General features: G+C 55.9%; 1 protein-coding gene across 1 annotated transcript in view; it reads right to left on the minus strand.

Annotated features, from left to right (window-relative positions):
- CCDC33 (coiled-coil domain containing 33) overlaps positions 1–20,042 on the minus strand; it is a 103,966-nt gene that overhangs the window by 63,576 nt on the left and 20,348 nt on the right. Inside the window, 3 exon segments of the mRNA XM_088796832.1 lie at positions 160–269; positions 4,079–4,212; positions 17,305–17,468. Coding sequence (XP_088652958.1) covers positions 160–269; positions 4,079–4,212; positions 17,305–17,468 — 408 coding nt within the window.

The raw sequence follows: 20,042 nt of genomic DNA on the forward strand, positions 1-20,042 counted from the left end.
ATCATTCCTGTCTAGCTGCCAAGAGCTGTGTTTCCTGAGACCCATGGTCCTAGACTTGTCATAGTGCAGGATGGGCATGGATGCCTAGGGAATAGCTGGGGGCCCTCCTGCTGCCTCTGCCAGGCCTGTGTGGGCCCAGAGCCCAGGGCTCTGACTCACCATCACCAGCTCAAAGTGATAGGGGTGGAAGACACGCAGGAACTTGGTGGGGATTTGGTATGACAACAACTCCTCTTTCTTTTTGTGGTCCATCACTTTGAGGATCACATCTGGGGAGAGAAAAAGTGAGCACAGGGTCAGGACTGGGCTCAGCTGACCACCACCCCTCCAACCGAAGTGAGACATTGCTGAGAGTGGGGGAGCAGGGGCCACAGGGAGGAATCCATAGGCGTGCACACAGGTACCACACACACAGGCACATTTCACAAGCCCTGTCTGAGCCCTGGCACAGGACAGGCTGTGTGCCAGGTGCTGCTAGGACCCAAAGATGCATTGTCTCCCGTGGTCTAGAAACTCCCTTCCCAGGGATAGACACGCAGAACTGGGCCACACCCTCCATGGCAACAGACACACATGTGCATGCACAGAGACACACAAGCAAGCAGGAATAGTTTCCCTTCCCAGGAATAAAGCTCCTTCCTTTGGTTACAAATGCTCTCACAGCTCCTCAGGCAGGAATCATCTCTCACATGTTGCAGATAGGGAAACTCAGTAAGGAAACTCATGTTTCTCAGTAAGGAAAAGAGATCTGCTCAACAAATCTTTCAACACAGGGTGGCAGATGGCTCAGTTGGTTAGAGTGCAAACTTTTAACAACAAGGTTGCCAGTTTGACTCCTGCGTGGGATGGTGGGCTGCGCCCCCTGCAACTAAAGATTGAAAATGGCGACTGGAATTGGAGCTGAGCTGCGCCCTCCACAACTAGATTGAAGGACAATGACTTAACTTGGAGCTGATGGGCCCTGGAAAAACACACTGTTCCCCAACATTTCCCAATTTTAAAAAAAAGAAATCTTTCAATGCAAATACCAATAAAAGTCTACTCCAAGTAAATGCAAACACTGAAAATAATGCACCACTTAGAAAACTCTCTCCACAGAGACATTTTATCATCAAATGCATGAACTTTGGGATAAATTCTGAGGAGAACACCAATGACCTGGAAATAATCATGGCAGTACTACTTAGTGAGCACCTACTAGGTGCCAGGCACGGGGATGCGTGTTCCTGAGCCATGATTCTAACAAATCCCCACCTTAAGTAGGAATCACCACTCTGTTTTTAAAATGTGGACACTGGGGCTCGTAGAGGTTATATAACTTGATCAACATCACACACACAGAGGTTGGACTGGTGACTCTTGAGCCATCTCTATGATTTGATAAGGAAGAGGACACGGGGAAGGAGGAAAGGAGGAGAAGGGTGGAGGAATGAGGTACAAGGAGATAAAAGAGAGATCTAGAAGCGAATGGGAAAGAAAGGATTGAGGTAGACAGATATACCTGAGGGAGACTCTTGGGTAGCCTCTTGCTCTCTGCCTGCCTTCCTGCGACAATGGCATTTCAGCACCAGGGACAGCTGCTGGCTCTGTGGGCTGAGCAGGCTGGGAGCCCAGCGCTGCTGGGTCATTTGGATGAGGGGATGGAGGAGGAAGCTGAAGGTTTTGCTGACTACTCTTGCTTTCTTCCTCCTCCTCCTCACAGCTACTCTGGACACATAGAGGGTAAGGCACTTGCTAAAGTCCCTCAAAGCTGGCCATATGGGATCCGTGCTCAAAGGAAAAATGGACACCAAAAGGATTTGAGGCTGCCTTGAAGAAAGTAGAGTAAGGCAAAGGAGTTGAAGTCAGGAGACCTGGATTCTAGTACCACCACACCAAGTTGCTCTGTGACATTTAGCCAGTCACTTAACCTCTCTGAGCTTCCTGTTCCTGCTCTGCAAAATGTTAAAACTTTAGAAAAGAAAAAACCCTGTCCCTCTCTTAATCTTGTGGTAAGGAGGGGAATGTGTTTTCAAGCTATAACATTCTAAGCAAATGCTTTTCGTAGCTGTCACTATTTTTCTCCTCATTATCCATCTGTAGAGCTCCAAATACTCACCCAGCCCTGAGCAGACTGAAGAGCCTCAGCCGGGGGATTCCATGCTCCCAGCTGAAGCTACAACAGTAGCTATGGAGGCCACTGACTCCCCAAATCCAGTTGGAATTTGCTGAGGCCAAATAAGAGTGAATGTCCTGCCTTCCTCTCCACTACCCCCAATATCTGGAGCTCTGTGTGGGCAGCCAGCAGATGAGCTGTAATTGGGGGGAATGGACAGCCATCCCTCCATGTTCCTGTCTCCATGCTACAGACACGCTTCATCAGCTCCTTCTCTGGGCGCTGTGCCCCTCAGCCTCCCACTGGTTCCTTTGTGTGGCCAACAAGCCCTTTGTGCCGCCTGCCTATTTTGGCCCAACCACAGGGTCTGCAACTCCCCCTTGCTTTTCATTAACACATCCTTGAGCTACCTCCTGCCCTTCCCCCACCTCTTGGCCTGGTCCCCGTCTCCCCCACCCCCCACTGCAGATGTCACCACAGCAACCGGTTTCAACCAGGTTCCAACAAGCATCCAGCTACTTCGATCTGCAAAGCAGCTCTTGCCAATATTCCCTGCCTGCCCGAGAGGCTCCCTCCTACAGTAAGTCCCGCTCCCTGCTCTGCTACACAGATGGGCTCAAGGCCACTGGCTCCTCCCCTGTAGAGCCCAGGGCAGGATTCCAGCCCAGGTTCACTCACCACAACCCTGCACTTCCCACCAGCCACATACATGCATGCACACACACACACACACACACACACACGACACAGACATGCCTGCCTACAGGCAGTACCTAGCACATACTCACACACACAAACCAGCATCATGCAGACATTCACAAAGACAGGCACACATGTGCCTTTGCATGAAATCCTAGATCAACTTTTCCTCCTCTTTCACATTCTCTCATATCCTCCCAACAGCCCCACCCATCCCTTTATGGCAGAAAAAATATCCTCTGGCTTGACCCAGAACTAGCCTCTTTTCCTTTTATTGACGTCCCTCCTCCCCCTTTTCCTCTCTCCCCTTCCACTGTGTTCAGCCACTGGCTTTCCGCTCTTTGTGAGGTGGACAAGGGATTCTAAGTCCCTGGTGAGGTTTCAAAGGGAGAAGTAAGTCCCGTCCTCTGAGGGAGGGACCACCTGCGAGATGGGAGCCTGAGGTTCTTCTGACCAGAGAAGATCAGACGTCATGGCCCCTGCGGGGCTGCGCTGCCAGTGCCCCTGCCAGTGCCCTCGGCAGCCCTGCCCTCAGCCAGCCAGTCCTCCCACGTGTCCGCCTCCACTCCCGCCTCGGAAGCCTCACTGTGGAAAACACAAGTGCGCACACGTGTGCGTGTGCACTGATGCCTTAACTCGCCTGCAGTTAGAATTTGCCAAGACATGTGGGCTGGAGGACCGCCAGGGGTGCAGGAGTGAGACCCATGAGACAGCTTCTATGAGAGTGGACCCCAACCCCTGGAAGCACAGGGATGCTACTGTGTGACAGTGGGCAGTGCCCAGGGAGGATGAGGCAGAACAAGAAGCCATGCTAGGAAAGCAGCTAGGATGCTGGCCCTGCAGTGAGCGCATGTAATGCTGAGTCCTCTGTCCTCCACTTAATGATGACTTGACCTTGAGATAGTTAGTTAAGTTTCCTGAACCTCAACATTCTCACCTAAGCAATGGGCAGGGTGACTCCTCCGAGCGACTCGTGGGGGCTTGTCAGGAAGCTATCATGTGCCGTTTCGGTGAGAGATGTGGTAATAACCACCATGAAAATAATAACAACGGTCATAAAGCAGATAAGCTTTCATCATCTGGAAAATTCATTTATGTAGAACAACTCATTTTTCGCGCAGGCTGGTGAAATGAGGCATGACAGCATTATGATTTTTTTTCTTTAAAGTGCTTTTAACTGAGCCCAAGGAGGTGTTCGGGTGGCACCCAGCTGAGCTGCGAGGGACCCTGCTCCTGCCTTACAGCCCCTCCCACACACACAGGCCCACCCAGCCCCCGCCTCACCTTCTTGCCCCACATCCTCAGCTTGGATCTCCACTTTGACCGTGTCCCCCCAGATGGGGGCTTTGGTGGGCTCCGTGCTCACAGACGTGACTGCCTTGGAGTTCTGCTCCTTCGCTTCTTCAGAGGTGGTTTTCCTGGGGAAGGGAGGGGCAGGCTGACTCAGAGGGAGGGTGTCCTTCCTGCTGCTCACCCCTCCTGGACTCCACCATCTATGGATCTGAGCGGAGTGGACAGAGAATGAAAGCTCCCTCCCAGGCAGACACCCATGTCACCCCAGATCAGGGGACACCAGGTCTGTCTCTGAGGCTGCCCTGCCTGCTCAGGTGAACACACCGTCTTGCTGGCCACTGCTGAGGCCCTCACAGCACTCGGGCACCAGAGTGCAGGGTGGGGGTGGGAGTGGGGGAGATGCCTTGTGGGGCTGATTGCTGCCCCTGCTAGCACAGGGCTCCCAGCAGGCGCCTACATACGTAGACTTGCGTCTCTTGACCTTTTTCTCTAGGCCTGTTTGGTGGGCAGGGCAGCTGTGTGGTGCTGCTTGCCTGGCCTTCCCTTTGCCCTTCGCTTCCCTCGCCTTCTGGGCCAGATTCCCCAGGCTCAGCTGGGCTCCCACAGCTCTGAACCCTTTCAGTGGAAGACACTCATGCTCCTGCCTTCTGGAGCACCCACTGTGTGCAGGGCCCTGGGCTGGGCAGCCGGAGCTCGGCACGGGGCAGGCCAGGGTGAGGGCTCTGAGGCCGTCAAACACTCCCAGGTGGTGCAGTGCCAAGATGCCCAAGGTAAGACGGAAGCCGGGGCGCTCTGCGCCCCAGGGCATCACACAGGTCCCGGGGTAAGTGTCCCTGAGATCCTGAAGCACCAAGCAGCTCAGTGAGAGCACTTCTCCTGTTGACGCGGTTTTTATGTTGGGGCTACAGATGGTGCTGCTCCACTAAGTGCAGCCACCACAGGGAAGGGAACGCTGGAGAGCCTCACACGCACTCGCACTTGTGCACAAACTACCTCAGGGTCAAAGCAGCCCTGGCCCCACCTCACAGGCCCCCACAGGGAGTGTGGGGGAGGTGAGTCCAGCCAGAAGCTGAGAGCCCATCTGCGCCCTGTGTTAGCAACACCAGCCTGCGGTCTTCCCCAGCCGGCTTGTTCCTCTCCTGCAGGAAGCCCTCTGGGCCCCTGGCCCGTACTGCTCCCTTGGTCCTCTGGACTTGAGTGACACAGTGACCTGGCTCTTCGGTCCCCACTGGTCACAGCCCCACTCCTGTGGATAACCATTCTTGTGGGAGTCTGTCTCTAAGCTCCAGGGGTCAGCTGAGGGTTACTTATTCCGCTTTGACGGAGAGGCAGCGTGGCACGGTAAGGACAACAGGGTCCCTGATTCAGACCATCCGGGTTCCAAATCCCAGCTCTGTACCTTGCTGGCTGTGTGACTCTGGGCCAAGCATGCACCCTGCTGTGCCTGACTTCCTTCATCTGTGAAATGGGGATGACACAGGGCTGTTGAGGGTATGAAGAGAACGACTATGTGTAAAGTACCTGCCACATTGTTCAACACCACGACAGTGTTATTATTAATAATAGCCCCTGGTCTGCTGTGACCCCAACTCTGATATACAAGTGGGGGTCACTGGCTGCTGTGAAGTCCTAGAAAGGGCACAGGCTTCGGTTGCACCCAGAACTGGGTTTGGAGCCCAGGTACGCCCCAGCTGGGTCGCCTCCCTCCTCTCTAAGGGGTGCCGCTCCTCCCTCCGAGGGTGACACGCGGTGACACTCCTGCACGCAGAAGGGCCGGGTCATGCTATTCCTTCATTTGTGATATAAAACAATCTGGGTGTTTCTCACAGGGACCGGAGGGCCATGAAGGGGAGAAAGCGAAACACCGAGGGAGGGCTGAGATGAGAGGGTGGTCTCCCCAAGAGCTGGAGCCCCCTCAGACTCAGGGCCCACCCAGATGCATTGCTGCCCCACCCTGCACAGGGAGCTGCCCGGCTGGAGAGAAGGCATCAAAGCCGGTGGGCACAACTCAGCCGCCTCACCGCACAGGTCCTTCCTTTGGTTCTATGACCTCTGCTGGCTGAAGGGTGCAATCCACACCCCGCCTCCTGTGGCTCTGTGCCCTGGTTCTCCCTGCCAACAGCTGCCCCCAAGTCAGAGCCTCAGCTCTCAGCAGCCAGTCACCCCTGATTTCGCCTGCTCTGTGCATTCCCACAGGTGTTCACCTCCACTCCAGGGGGAGGTTCCAGGGAGGTAAGAGGAAGTCAGTCCTCTACGCCCCAAACATCAAAGCTGCTCCTGCACCACTCGTAGTATTTGGCACCCCCAGGGGCCTCCCAATGAGCCAAGAAGACAGAACCAAGGCTGAGTGCGGGCCTTGCGTCACAAGCAGTGCAGTGACAGAATCAGCTTGCCCCCCCGTCACCCACACTTAGCCTGTCTTCCACCCTCCTGGTATCTTTGGCCTCTTGCCCCCTCCCCTTCTCTCCACAAACTGCTGGATGTCTGGCAGGAGGAATTCTAGGTGGAGAGAGACAGGAAGGACCCTGGGCAAGGCCAAGGGCGCCTACTACCAGTGCTGACTTAGCTCAGGCATGGGAAGAGTTAAGCAAGCATCTCTCTTTTCCCTCAAACACAGGGGAGAAATGTCAGGGCTAGGGGAGTGGGCATGAGGCCCCAGGGGAAGGCGGGAGCTTTTAGCAGGTGGAGGGAGGCTGTCAGGGTAATGGCTTTTCCTGGCACAGCTGACTCCTCTGGGCCTTGATGCTATTCTAGAAACTGCAGGGCTACAGGGGCCTCTGATTCCATAGAGAATTAGAAAAAGGGACCGGCTCACTCCCTGCTCCCAGCCCCCACTCAGCTGGGCACATGGGGGGCTGGGTTCTAAGACCCTCAGGCCCCTGAGGGAGCGAGGTCTCCCAGTGCAGTGTCAGAGCCCAGGGGGCTCTCCAGGACCCGTTTGCACACAGCCATCTGCGAGACTGAGACCCTCCCTCCTGTCCCCGGACCCCAGGGTGCAATTGCTGTCCTGGGCCTCAGACTTAATTCAGCCATGTTGGGGAGGGCAGACACTTCAAGATAGAACTGGAGTTGGGTTCAGAGGTACAATGCAGTAGTCGTGGGTCACAGGCTCCCGGGAAATGTGCCCACCTCCAGCCTGGCCCAACCCCAGGGCGCTGGAGAAGTATGCATGTGCCTGAGAAATGCCAGCCAGTGGCCCTGTGGGGGCCAGGCCCATCACAGCTGTGAGAGGGAGGGAAGGAGAAGGACTCTGCTTTCCTTCTGTGAGGCCCTAACTAAGGCAAGTGCATGGTCTAGTTCCCAGGGGCTGCGCTGTGGGCGGAAGTGAGTGGGGGGAGAGTTCAGGACATGGATGGAGTGTGCCCAAGCTCCAGAGCACCCCAACCTTGCACTGACCTCTGAACGCCCTCCAGGGCACACACCTCAGGGGCAGAACCTGTGTGCCACTGTCCCTGCCTCTGGAAGTCTCCCCTGAACAGCCCCTCTCTTTGATGCCCCTCCTTCAACACCAGCACATGTGAGTGCATGTGTGTGTGTGTGTGTGTGTGTGTGTGTGCGCGCGCGCAGGCATGCTGGGGCGCCCACGCGTGCACACACACACACACACACGCACACACACACACACAGAGGCTGCACCAGAAAGCTCTGTGTGCCCCACTGTACCCGATCTCCATCCCTCACCCCCAGCTGCCAGCCTACAAGCTACCTCTGAGGTCTCTAAGCTCAGCTCCCGCAGCTGCCCAGCCTGTCCGCTTGGGCTCCCACCTCCTCAAAGCCTCAGAACATGAACAGTTATCAAGCTCTGGCCCCGTCCTGGAGAGGGCTTTGGAAGCTCAGCATGCAGGCCATCGGGCTTGTCCTGAGTGCCAATCCCAGGGCAGCTCCCGGGGGACCAAGGAACATGGGAGAGCCCCAGTTCAGCTCTGTTCTGGCTGCGGGGTCCTGGCTGGGCAGTCCCCCGAGTCCTGAAGCTCCTGGGATGGAGGTGGATGGGCAGACTGAGAAAGGGAGTCTGGGCAGAACTTTTAGATGGGTGGGTGGTAAAATGAGAGGTCTTGAGACCCTTTGACCTCATCCGCCATAGCCCTATTTCTCGCTAACCTGGGAAACTTGGGAGATGGGGAAACAGATTCAGATTAAGTTTGCTCCAGGCTAGATGCCAGGTGTGCCGTGATGGGCCTCATTTCTGTCCTGAGAAGGCAGGGCTAGTCCCCTCTACCTGCACCCTCCGTGCCCACCTCCGCGTCAGGACGGCCAGCCTCCCCCAGCCTCCTGAAGGCCAAGAGGCAACCAGACCCCAGACCGCAGGCCTACCTCCATCCCTGGAAGGCACAGAAAAAACCAGTGACTGCTCCTCGGCCCAGGAGCCCAACATCATGCAGCAGGGACAGAATGGGAGAGTCGGCCTCGGCAGGGGTGGTCACCTGAATAGGACGAGCAAAGCCTGGTTCTTGTGTTTCTGACCCTCCCTCCACTGGACCTGGAAGGGAAGGTTTCCTGGAGGAGGCAGGGCTTGAATAGATGGACATTCCCAAGTAGAAGATACCATGTTTCCCTGAAAATAAGACCTAGCCAATCAATGAGTCTTTTGGAACAAAAATTAATATAACACCCAGTATTATTTTACTAATATAATATTAGACTAATTACTAATATAATATAAGACTGGGTCTTATATTAATTTTTGCTCCGAAAGACGCCGCTGATTGTCCAGCTAGGCCTTATTTTCGGCGAAACACTGTAGAGCCTGAGGCTGGGAGAGGCCGTGAGCTGGCTCGTGGGCAGGTCTGGGGAGAGAGGTTGTCTGGCTGATCCAGGTCTGTGGTTGGGAACATGGGATTGGGGGTCAGAGAGGGAGAGAGCAAGGCTTGTGGTCCTCTCCGACCTTGCTCTCTCTCCAGCCCCCTTCTGTCCACGCCCATGTGCGGTGTCCTCCGAGGCCAGACAGTCAGGAGGGAAAACCACTGGGCCTCACAACGTCTGGCCCTGGCCAACAGGAGCCACTCAGAGGAGGAGGCAGATAGTACCTCTGAAGCCCCCTTCTCTCCCTCTCCCACTTTACCAGACAACAGCACATCAATGACACCCCCACTCCATGCCTGCCCCTCCCCCCGCCCCCAGTGCAACTGGTCCTTATGGGTTTTGTGCTTTTCGGAGGTTCCCACTTAAGGCATGAACAGAGCTGTTATTCTCAGCAAAGCGATGGGCTCTCATCCTGGGTTTCATTTATTAATTGGACTCTAATGAACCATTGCTAATTGCCAATGGAGCTACACCATGACAGGTGGACCTCGATTTAAAGAATGACTGACTGGAGCAAGGGGGGCTATAAACTGGAGACCAGCCAACTCCCCACCTACAGGGGCGTGTCTCTCCCTGCACTTTCCTGCAGGGAGTGGGGACTGCTCTGGAAGTCAGAAATGGCACATCCCAAAGACCTCTGAGCTGAGCACTCTGCCAAAGGGAAATGTCTTTCTATAAAACAAGATTGCTGCTTCCCACCTGCCCCCACACACTTTATCCGAAATAGCCCCGCTGATATCAGGCAAACCCTCATGGGCAACGCACACTCCCCATGGCAGCTCCCGGGGAACGGCAGGGGTATTCTTTCCTTCTGACCCAGGGGGAAACCACAGCCCACAGAGCTGTAAACAGTGCAAACTCAGGCTCCAGCCCTGGTCTGAGGGGCACTGTCACGCCCTCTTCTCTCCTGGCGGGGATTTCCTCGCTCAGAGAAATTGTTTTTCTCTGTTGAGGCAGGAGACAGGCAAAGCGAAGAAGGACCCCTGCCTGCACCATCTGCCAGCGAGCCTTTGGGGAGTCCAGCAGTCGTCTGCCCCGTGGCCAGCTGGGTGAGCGGCCCTGGGGGCCGTCTTCTTAGGAGAGGGGGAGCCAGCTGTCAGCCAGCACAGCAGCTCCAGGGGATGGAATGACAGTCTCCTTGGCAAGGTACTGGCCTGGGTGCGACAGCCCTGGAAGATCTCGCCATGACTTGGGATCGTTCTCAATGGGTCGCTCTGATCATCCACTCTTCTGAGGATCCCCTTTCTCATGGGTGCAGCCTCAGAGCAGGAGAAATGTGGGCAGACGTATGGGTGAACTTCCTAACCTCCCAAGAATCACCCGAGTCACTCTGATTCTGGTTCCTGGACTTGCTTGCATGGTGTTTAGCTGAAGATCTGAAGTCTGGGGTATCTTAGACTCCTGCCCCCTTTGCCAAAGACCAGCTTCCTGAGGGGTCCTGCTACCCAAGTACAGGAACCCGCTAACTACCATCCACCTTGGGAGATTGTGGGCAAAGGATGAGTGAGGGAGATTTATCTGTTTACTCGCCACTACCACCAACCCCAACTAGACTGAGCTCCTTGAGAACAGGGACCAGCCTTGACACTGGTGGATCTGTTCCCAGCTCCCAGTCTGGGCACAGGGGGACCCAGCAAGTGTTTGTGAATGAAGGAAGGGGTGACAGACCCTTGGAAAGTCCCATGGAGACAGGTAACCCCTCTGCTCCAGCTCTGCTAAGCCTGCCCCAGCCCAGACTGCTGGACCCTGCTGTACACCGCCCTAGAAGCAGCTCTTGGGCTGGGAGGGGGCTCCAGGTACCCTCCAAAAGAAAAGAAGGGGTACCTCTCAGACACGTATAGAGGACATGCAGCACTGGCCCCTGGGAGAAGAGGACAGTTAGCGAAACCGGAGGGGGAGGTTGAGTCTGAGTGGGTTGGGGGCTCAGGGGGTAGGTGATGAAGAGAGGTCCAGAGATCCTAACTGAGCAGAGGTGATTGGTCTTCCTGTAAAAGCTGGCCAGTTTCACACCGTTGTTTGGATTTCCAGCCCCTCTTGAAAATTTGAGAGAGCTGACAACCTAAGACTGCATTACTCCAAGGCAGAAATGGGTATGGGGTGGCTCGGGGCTGCTCCTTAGAATGACCTGTGTGCTCTCGAGTTTGCCACAGTCCCTTCTCCTCTGCTGCGTCACACACCTGGCTGGCTGCCACATTTCTGCAACTGGCTTGAGCCCAGAAGGCACGGACTTTGCCATCCTTGGTGCCATTCCTTCTGATAGAAGCTCACTATGTGTGTAGGGACTACAGGTGACAGAAACGGGGAGACCACAAGCAGGAGGAGCTGAGCTGGGACCCAGGTCCCAGCTCCCTGCCTGGTGGCCTCCCCCACTCTTCCACAGATGCTGGACCGTGTAGCACTTGACCCTGAAGCCCGTGCGGGCCAGGCAAGGGCAGAGGGAAGCCAGACACCACAACTCCTGGCTGCCCAGGTGTCCTGGGGGGCAGGAGGAGCCCTGCTGGCAGCTTTGCCCTCACTCAGAAATAGGCAGCAGCCTGCGCAGAAGGCCCCCCCTGGCCTGCCTCTCTGCCTGAGGTCTCCCCAGGCGTACTTGCTTCTCTGGGAAAGCACTGCCTTCTGGGGCTGCTTCTCCAGGAGCAGTGCCCCTGGGGAGACCTCATGCTTTTTGGGTCTGAACAAGTGCTTCAGGCATGAGAAGACCTCAGGGGCCCTGGGCAACGGTGATAGGGGAACATCTGGAAAGAATCCTTGTGGCTTCAGTCTGCCTGGGGGGTCACAGGCCAACTATCCTTAACCACTGACACCAGCTGTGTTTACAACTGTGAGATGTAGGGATGTTCTCACCGAACAGCAATTCTGAGGCTCTGAGACTTGAGACGTCACGAGAGCAGGTGTGGGTAGGTCAGGCCACAGTGTGGGCTGGGGAACTTGTGGTGGGGATAAGACCCCGGGTCCCCAGGTCCTACCAGAGCCGTCTCCCCTCCCACATGCTTTTTCCCACAGGCATTTTGCTGGGAGGGAAGGAGCCTTGACCTCTGGCCTGATGAGGATGGTCGTCTTCACATGCTCCACTCCCCCTGGACAGCCATGTGACCTCAAAACAGTCCCTTCCCTGTCCTGGGCCTTGGCCTCCTGGCCTATCACGTGGAGCCAAAGCCACCTGCCTCCCGGGCCTGCTGGGTGAGTGTCAGAGTGTGGAGAACCAAGCTTCACGTGAGTGCGGCTGCTTTATTCCTGGGACTATCCCATGATCACGGTCACGGTCACTGAGCCCATCCCTCTGGCTGCTGGCACCACTCTGGGGTCACCTGTGTGCCGTGCCAGGCCTCCACCCACACCACCCAAATCCCTGCCCTCTGGAGCCCTTTGCCAAGGCCATAGCCAGACAGGGGAAGGTGTGGGCAGTCCACACCTGGGAGAGCTCTGCAGGCTGGTCACTAGATCTGCTCTGGAAAGCTGGCTTAGGGTCCTGATGCCCACAGTCCGCTTCCGAGAGGGCAACTGACGCACGAGGATTAAGGCGGGATGAGGTGGAAAGAACTCGGATTTGGGAATCCTGGATCCCGGCTTGGGAACTTACTAGTTCTGGGACTTTGGCCAAGTCCCAAAAATGCTCTGAGCCTCAATAACCTCGTCTGTAAAATGAGGATAGTACTTTACCTAGCTCACAGGACCAAGCAATGATTAAATTATGTGATACACACACACACACACCACATACACACTTAGCACATTTGCCATGTGTATGGTAGGCACTGGATAACTATAACCTTCTTTAACCTTCCTTCTTCGTCTTTTACCAGGGCCTTAGACAATTGTCCCACTTCCAATAACTTCTTCAATTAATCACCAGGGTCAGGGCTCAGTCTGTGACCAAGGTCAGTCTCAGTTCTGTGGCCAGAGCTCAATCTGTGATCAGGGTCAGAACTCAGGGTGTGATCGAGGTCAGTCTCAGTCTGGGGCCAGGGTCAGGGCTCTTATGCTTATCCAAGAAAACCAAAGACTTCTGAGTATGACTAAATGGCCTTGCTCTGTACCCTGCCCCTCCCACCAGGGCCTGGGCCAAGCTTGCTCCATGTACACAGAAGAAGCAGCCCTCTTGCTCTCAGCATTGGCTATATCCCTGCTCATTAGCTCTGGGCAGCAAGCAGTCAGAGAAGCAGCTGCCAACTGGTAGCTCAGCCATCAGCTTTTGGCTAATGGTCAGAACCCCACAGGCCATCTCCTGGCTGGCCCCTTCCCCACACACTGCCCACTGGGCACCCCCACCTGTCAGGGCCACTGCCTTCCTGGTCCCTGCCGTGCTCTGATTGGCAGGTCTCTCTGTGCCAGGCTGGGAGGCAGGTGCTGGGCACTGCTCAGGCCCCAGGGCCTTGAGTCAGGCACACAGACCAGTCAGGGAAGAACCTAGGCCTGGGCACTGGCCCAGCAGACCTGGATGTAGAATCTATCTTGGGTGGTACAGCTGAGGCTCTTATTGCTTCTAAAGAACTGAGACTGTTTCCCAGGCCAGAGCACAAACACAGCAAGCTTGGAGCAGCATGGAGGCCAAAGCATACATCCTGGCCATGGGAAGACGGAGACTCAGATGGGGCAGGGATGGGCCTGAGGTCACACAGGGAGTCGGGGGCTGTGGCCAGACTCTGGGCTTTCCTGATTCCATCTGGCTTCTCTCCACTGCCCTGTGGCTTTCTTCTGATAGGTCTCACGGGCCCCGCTGTGAGAACTGCTAAGGCTATCCCTCACCCCGCCCCCGGCCCCTGCGTCATGATTTACCTGGTGGCATCTCTCCCTGTCTGGCTCCACCATCTCTGCAGCCCTTTGAAGCAGGTTCCCAGGTAAAGTATTCAGGCATTGAGAGGTGAAGTAACTTTCCCAAAGTCACAAAGTAAGCTAGAAATGGGGCGGATTCGTTCATTCATTCATCCATTTATTCATGCATTCAATCATTACTTATTGGCAGCGTCTTACATTCCAGAGACTGTGTTGAAAAGCAGGGATTGGATGGTGAGCAAAAGATACCTGGTGGTTGTTCATGACACTCGTGGGGCACAGTGGAGGGCGCACTGAAGAAGAGGAAACCAGGAATTCCATAAGAGCACATAAAGCATGTGACGCTGCAGCTGCGACACTGGAGGAGCACATGCCCCACAGTGGGAAGCGTGTCATGGAGGAGGAGTTAGCCTGGGCTAGGAGGTCTCGGAGGGTTTCCTTGAGGAGGTGATGACTGAGCTGAGATCCAAAGAGGGGAGGGAGAGTGTGCAAAGGCCTGGAGTGGGACGGAACAGGGTCTGTTCAGAGAATAGAGAGCTGTCCGCTGTGGCTGGAGCAAAGAGAAGGGGTCGTGTTGCCAGGGAGCTGGAGGGGCCAGCAAAGACCCAGCTGTGCTGGGCCTGGAATCCTCTTTACTCTGGGAGCAATGAGAACCCATTGGACGGTTCAAAGAATCGGTTCCTTTGGCAATATGGTACCATGGTGTTAAACGGTAGCCTGATTTTGAAGGGGGTTTGAAGACGGGCAAGATCAGAGGTACCAAGAGCAGAAGCATAAGGTGGTGGAGCTGGTGGAGAGAAGCAGCCAAACCCAAGACAGGAGAGAAATTGACATGACTTGGTGATGGATTGAATGGGGGTGAAAGGATGTGATCACTGATGCCAGGATGGGCATGAGCTCATGTGGAGAGTATGGAGAAAGAACAACCGAGGGTCGAAACTTGGACAAGCCAACATTTAATGCCAGGTGGAAGAGATAAAGGGGTGCCCAGGGAGGAAAATAAGAGAGGGGGGCATTTGGAAGCCAGGAAAAGAAAGGGCTTCAAATAGAATGAGTGGTCATGAGGGGCGGAGAGATTGAAAATGAGATGACTGTTGGATGTAGGGCCAGGCAAGGCGATCGCTGGTGACTTTAAAGCTATTTCGGTGGAGAGGTGGGTCAGATTGGAAGCAGGTCAGTGGCTCAGATGCAAAGAGACAGAAGCACAAGATGAGCCAAATGGACGTGTTGGCCTGGGGTGGTGGCCACTGGAGGATGCATCCTGTTACTAGACTGGCTCAAGGCTGGAGCCTGGATGGGCTGAAGGGGTCACACTCCAAACTAGGGAGGCCCCATCTTTGCACCTGAACCCTCTCTAGCTCCCCACTAATGGGCTCAGTGAGTGAATGGCTTCAGGGCACTCTCTGGTGCTTCAACCCCCGCTCCCCACCACCATGGGTCTGTCTGCTGGGGATGCAACAAACCCAGAGAGGAGGGCAGAGCTGGCAGACGCAGGAATCCCCAGGGTCCCACCTCCAATCAGAGGTGAAACACCGTGGGATGGCAGAGAGCAGGAAACTAGGCCAGGAGACCAAGCTGAGTGAAGCAGAAAACACAGGCAACAGAAAGAGGAGAAAAAATATTTTGAAAGAATATGACATTATATACTCATATATTTAATACATATTATTTAATGTACTATTTAATAGTATTTAATGTACATAACATATATGTAATATTGATTTTAAGCATCAAAATATTCATGGTGAGAAAAAGAAAAACTTTCGTGGACTTCTTATGCCCATTGTGTGCCTCCTTACTGTGCATTTGGAATCAGACTTACGGGGACATCATGTTCTTCCCAGGGCTTAGGGCTTCAGAGAGCGGTGGTCCTCCCTCTGGGGTTCCTGCCTGGGGCTGGGGGCTCGCACTAAAAGCCCCTTTCAGGTCCCACCAGCTGGGCCTGCCTTTGCAGAAGCTCTCCCTTCTGCTTTCATTTGCATCTCATTAGCACCACCTTGGGCTGGTGGCAGCTCAGCCTCCTGGAGCCTGGAACGCCGGCTGCAGCCTCGCCCAGGCCCCGCTCCCTGCCTCCTCCCTAGGTGGAGATGGGTGCGGCGATGAGCTCCCCCCGCCCCCACACCCTTCGCCCGGGCTCGGGCCGGCTTGGCTCCAACTGAGCGTTCCCATGGCAACCGGGTGATGGCGCAGGTCGCGATGCCTGCCGAGGAGCAGCGCGGGGCCCCTAGTTCCCCGCCCGCCGCCAGGCTGGATTGGTGATAGGCAGGGCCTCAATCTCCCGAGATGATGGGCGATAATTGGTTTATGGAAATAGCTGAGCCGGGAAGGCGAGCTCCCTGACAAGCCGGCTCTCCGCCACCTGTCCTTCTTCACTGCAGAAATGGAGCTGGGGGAGGGTAGGACCCGCGAGCTGGGCGAGTGGAAATGGCGCTTTGGACACAAGCAAGTGTTTCACCTGTTGGTCTCCAGCATACCGTCTATCCTCGTTTCACTCTGTGGGGGTTCAGGGGTTGTTGTCATAGTAACCTGGTGTTCCTCGGGCCCTAAGTCTGTGCTCAGGCCTATGCTGGGAGCACTGCAGGGGGAAATGGAGATGAGACCTGGACCTGTACTGGGGAGCCCCATTTTGGGGGACAGAGGAGCAGCACATAATTTATATGAAGTGCATCTGACCAGTGTAGCCACTGCTGCTGGCCTCCAGAGGGGGAAGGGCTCAACTCTGGTGGCTGCCTGGAGGAGGGGGCAGGATGAAGGGCTTTGAAGGTGGGATTTCAGCAACTGTTGGGGAGAGGGCTGGGTGCGGCAGGCACTCCCCAAAAGAAAATGTGGGGAAAAGCCTGGAGGCAGGCACTGTATGATGCTGTTATTGGTGGAGGAGGGGGGTATAAGGAAGTGGGGGGGGCTGGTGGGTCCCACTGTCCACAGAAGGGGCTAAGGGAGGACAAGCTTATGGGAGGGGCCACTGCACAGGGCTTTATAATCAAGATCGAGCGGATGTCCAACATCCACGTGGAAGGTTGGCCGGATGGAGACTGCTGCCCTTTGATGCCTTTCTGGGAGAAGTGAAGTCTGTGACGCAGTCAGCAGACGTGGCCTGGCTGGCCCCACTCGGATACCAGGCTGACTGCAGCTAGCTGGAGGGGGGACGTGGGGTACATTCAAGGACCAGAACTAGGGAAGCCGCCATGATAGACAGGACTGGAGCAGTGGTGGGGGCCAAAGAGGAGCATGGCTGTGAGCACCTTACCCCAGGACTGTGCATGGTGGGATGAGACCCCCCCACACCCAGGCTAGACGCAGCAGGCCCCAGGTCTTCTCCTTCCTTTGACAACCCCCAGACAGGCCTCCCCAGGCACTCTGCCTCCTGAGGCCAGGCTGTGGCCAAGCCCTGCCCAGAGGGCACTGGATTCAAGGAGTGGTCTTCCTTCTTTCCCCAGCCCTGGTGAGCAGCTTCCACACAGCAGAGGGTGCCAGGCCTCGCATTCGCAGATCCCTCAGCCCCGTGTGATTCACGCTTGGCTTTCCCCCTGGGTATCAAGGCCCAGCCCCGAACCTTTGGGTGCTGATATTCCAAACATCCATACTTTGGTTTCTGCTCCAGCTGACACCAGCCCCCACCCCACTCTCAGCCAGCTACTTACACTACCACGTAGGGCCATGGCTCAGAGCCATCCTTGCAGGCAGGGAGGTTGGTGGCCCCATGGAGAGTGACAACGATGGTCTCCTTATTAGAGGGAGACAGGTGGCTCATGATAGATTCTGCGTTCTGGGAGGTGTTCAGGGGGTCCTCTGGGCCTTCAGCGACCTGTGGCAAGAGCAGGGGCTAAGTGGCCTCTTCTGGTGTGGTTCCCTCCCAACTGCCTCCGAATAACTCGAATCCTCTCATAACGGTACTTCCTCTCCAAGTGTTTCCCTCTGTCAGGCCCCAACCCAGTCTGGAACTACAGGTCCCAAAGGTGCAGTCACTGTCGGCCCCATTTTCTCCTGACCTCTATCCCACACCCCACATCTTTCCTAGTCTCTCTCATGCCTCTCCCCTCATCCTGGATCCATCACTTCCTGCAGAACGAGCCAGGTTCCCTCACCATTCAAGTCCAGTCCCACCGTTAAGCCTTTACTTTCGCAGGTACCCTTGCCTGTGATTCCCAACTCTTGTCCGCTTTTGAGGCCCTAGCAATTGGCCTTCTTTTGCTCTCCTGTGACCTCACCCTAGGTCCGCCGTGCACACCACTTTACAGTTTACGAAGCTTATCCAGGGAGTCACCAGTGCATTAATGGAGATAAATGAATATGTCTGTTCCAGATGCCTCATCCATGTTCTACCCAGAGAACCCTGCAGGCCAGGAAGGAGGAGAGAGAGGTGCCTGCCCACACATGAGGCCTCCTAGGCTGGTTGGCCCAAGCAGACTCACGTGCAGGGCTTCAACAACTCAATAATTTGGGGATTCGTGGCCCAAAGGGCCATGGTGATGAGAGTTGCTGAGAGGAGACAGAAGCCATTGCTGGGGCAGTCAGGGAAAGCAGCTGGGAGGAGGAGGCCTTAAAGGGTTGGGAGAACATGGGTGGGTGGAGCAGGGAGGACAGGCTGGAAAGCAGAACTGGAATGGAGACGCAGAGTGGAAAGGGGCGGGAGTTCCCAGAGGCCGAGGGCAGGCCCAGGCTGTCTCTAGAGGCAGTGGGGAGTCAGTAGGGTGGTAGAGATGGACATTGTGGTGAGTAAAACACTGGGGTGGGGAGTGTGTGGACATGGGGCTGCTGTGACTTGGGGTGTCCTGGTCCTGCCTCTGCACTGGCTAGCTGACTAGCACTCAGTGCCTGGAATGACATTGACAGTTGACCCAGATTAACCTGGCAGGAGGCCACCCCCACGCTTTGTCCTTCCGGCTGACTGACACTTGCTGATGTGAGGGGCAACAGAGGGGCCCTCCTGGCCCTGGGAGGGGAGCAGTGGACCTTTCAGGTTGGAGATGGGGCCCTGAGGGAGCCACTGGGGGCTGACCGTCTTCTCTGCAAAGCTCAGCCTGTCAGACTCTGCATTCTAGGCCAGGCCCTGGTAAGGGTGGGTGGTCCTTAGAGCGGGAAGGGTCCATGGGGACCATTGAGAACGATGTCCTATTGTGCAGAGGGGAGACCAAGGCCCAGAGAGGAGTGAGGACAGGGTCCTGGCAGGCTATGGACTGGTGGTAACCGCAGCAGGCTAGGTCCCCGGCTCAATCCTGATGAGTGTCAGGAGAGCTGGAGTTCAACCTGAAGCCAGTCGTGCCCTGAGAGTCATTTTCCCCCAGGGGACGAGGAGGGCTTGGACCATTCTGTCTGGAACCCTCCCTGCTGCTGTGTGACAGCGCAGGTTCCCCACACACTGTCTGCTCCCACCTTGAGCCTGGGGGTCGTAGCACAGTGGCTCCTGGCTCCTGGCAGCCTCCAAGCAGAGGGAAAGGGAAGGGCTGCTATTTCATTCAGTTCTCATGACAGTGGTGTGGGGTGACCATAGATATGAGCCCCATGTAACTCTAATCCATCAGCATGTCCTGCCAGCCCTGCCTTCAAACCACGTCTAGAATCTGACCCTTGTTCACCGTCTCTAAGCACGAGCGTCCGAGACACCAGATTTTTGCACTTGATTCCTAATTGCTTTCCTATTTCCCTCTGGCTCTCCATCCACCCTGCCCTACCTCATGGAGCGGCGGGAGTGAACCTTTATAAATTTCAAGCATACCATATTACTCTGCTCAAATCCTGCAGCAGCTCCACATTTCACTCAGAGCCTCACAATGCTGTAACGACCAGCCTGCTCTGGCCCAGGAAACTGACCTCACCTCATCCCTAGGCCCCTTGCTCACTCCCCAGCCACCCGGGCCTCCGAGCGGTGTCTCCCACGCACCAGGCTGGCTCCCGCCTGGCAGCCTGTGCCTTCCGCCTGGCCTGCTCTCCCTGCATGTACCTCCCTGTGGCTTGCCCCCTGCCTTCCTGCAGGTCCCACTCATTATCAGAAAGGCCTTCCTGGTACAAGCTGTGGTTCTTGTCTAACAAAGTGACTAATTAGGAGGTGAGAACCCAGGCCCAGCGCCAGAAGTGCCAGCACTACAGAGACTCCTCTCCTTCTTCTGACTGAGCAGCCCCCCACACCTCAGGACCCTGTCACCATCTACAGAGGGGATGAGTTACCCCACCCCCTCTCCCCTATTCCTCTGCCAGGCCAGGGTGGGAGGAGGGGGAGGCAGGTCAGCAGAAGGAACCCCTGCCAGGTGTCAGGAGGAAGGCGGGGAAAGGAGCCACAGAGCCACCTCCACCCCTCATAGTAGAGATGCTGCCTTTTCAATGTCCCACCCTCACTGCATACCCCACAGCCCACCCTACTCCCCAGCACGTTTGGTCTCCT

This window comes from Rhinolophus sinicus, chromosome 3 (assembly GCF_057876585.1).
Source record: "Rhinolophus sinicus isolate RSI-liver-muscle chromosome 3, RSI-T2T, whole genome shotgun sequence".
In the NCBI taxonomy this organism is placed as follows: Eukaryota; Metazoa; Chordata; class Mammalia; order Chiroptera; family Rhinolophidae; genus Rhinolophus; species Rhinolophus sinicus.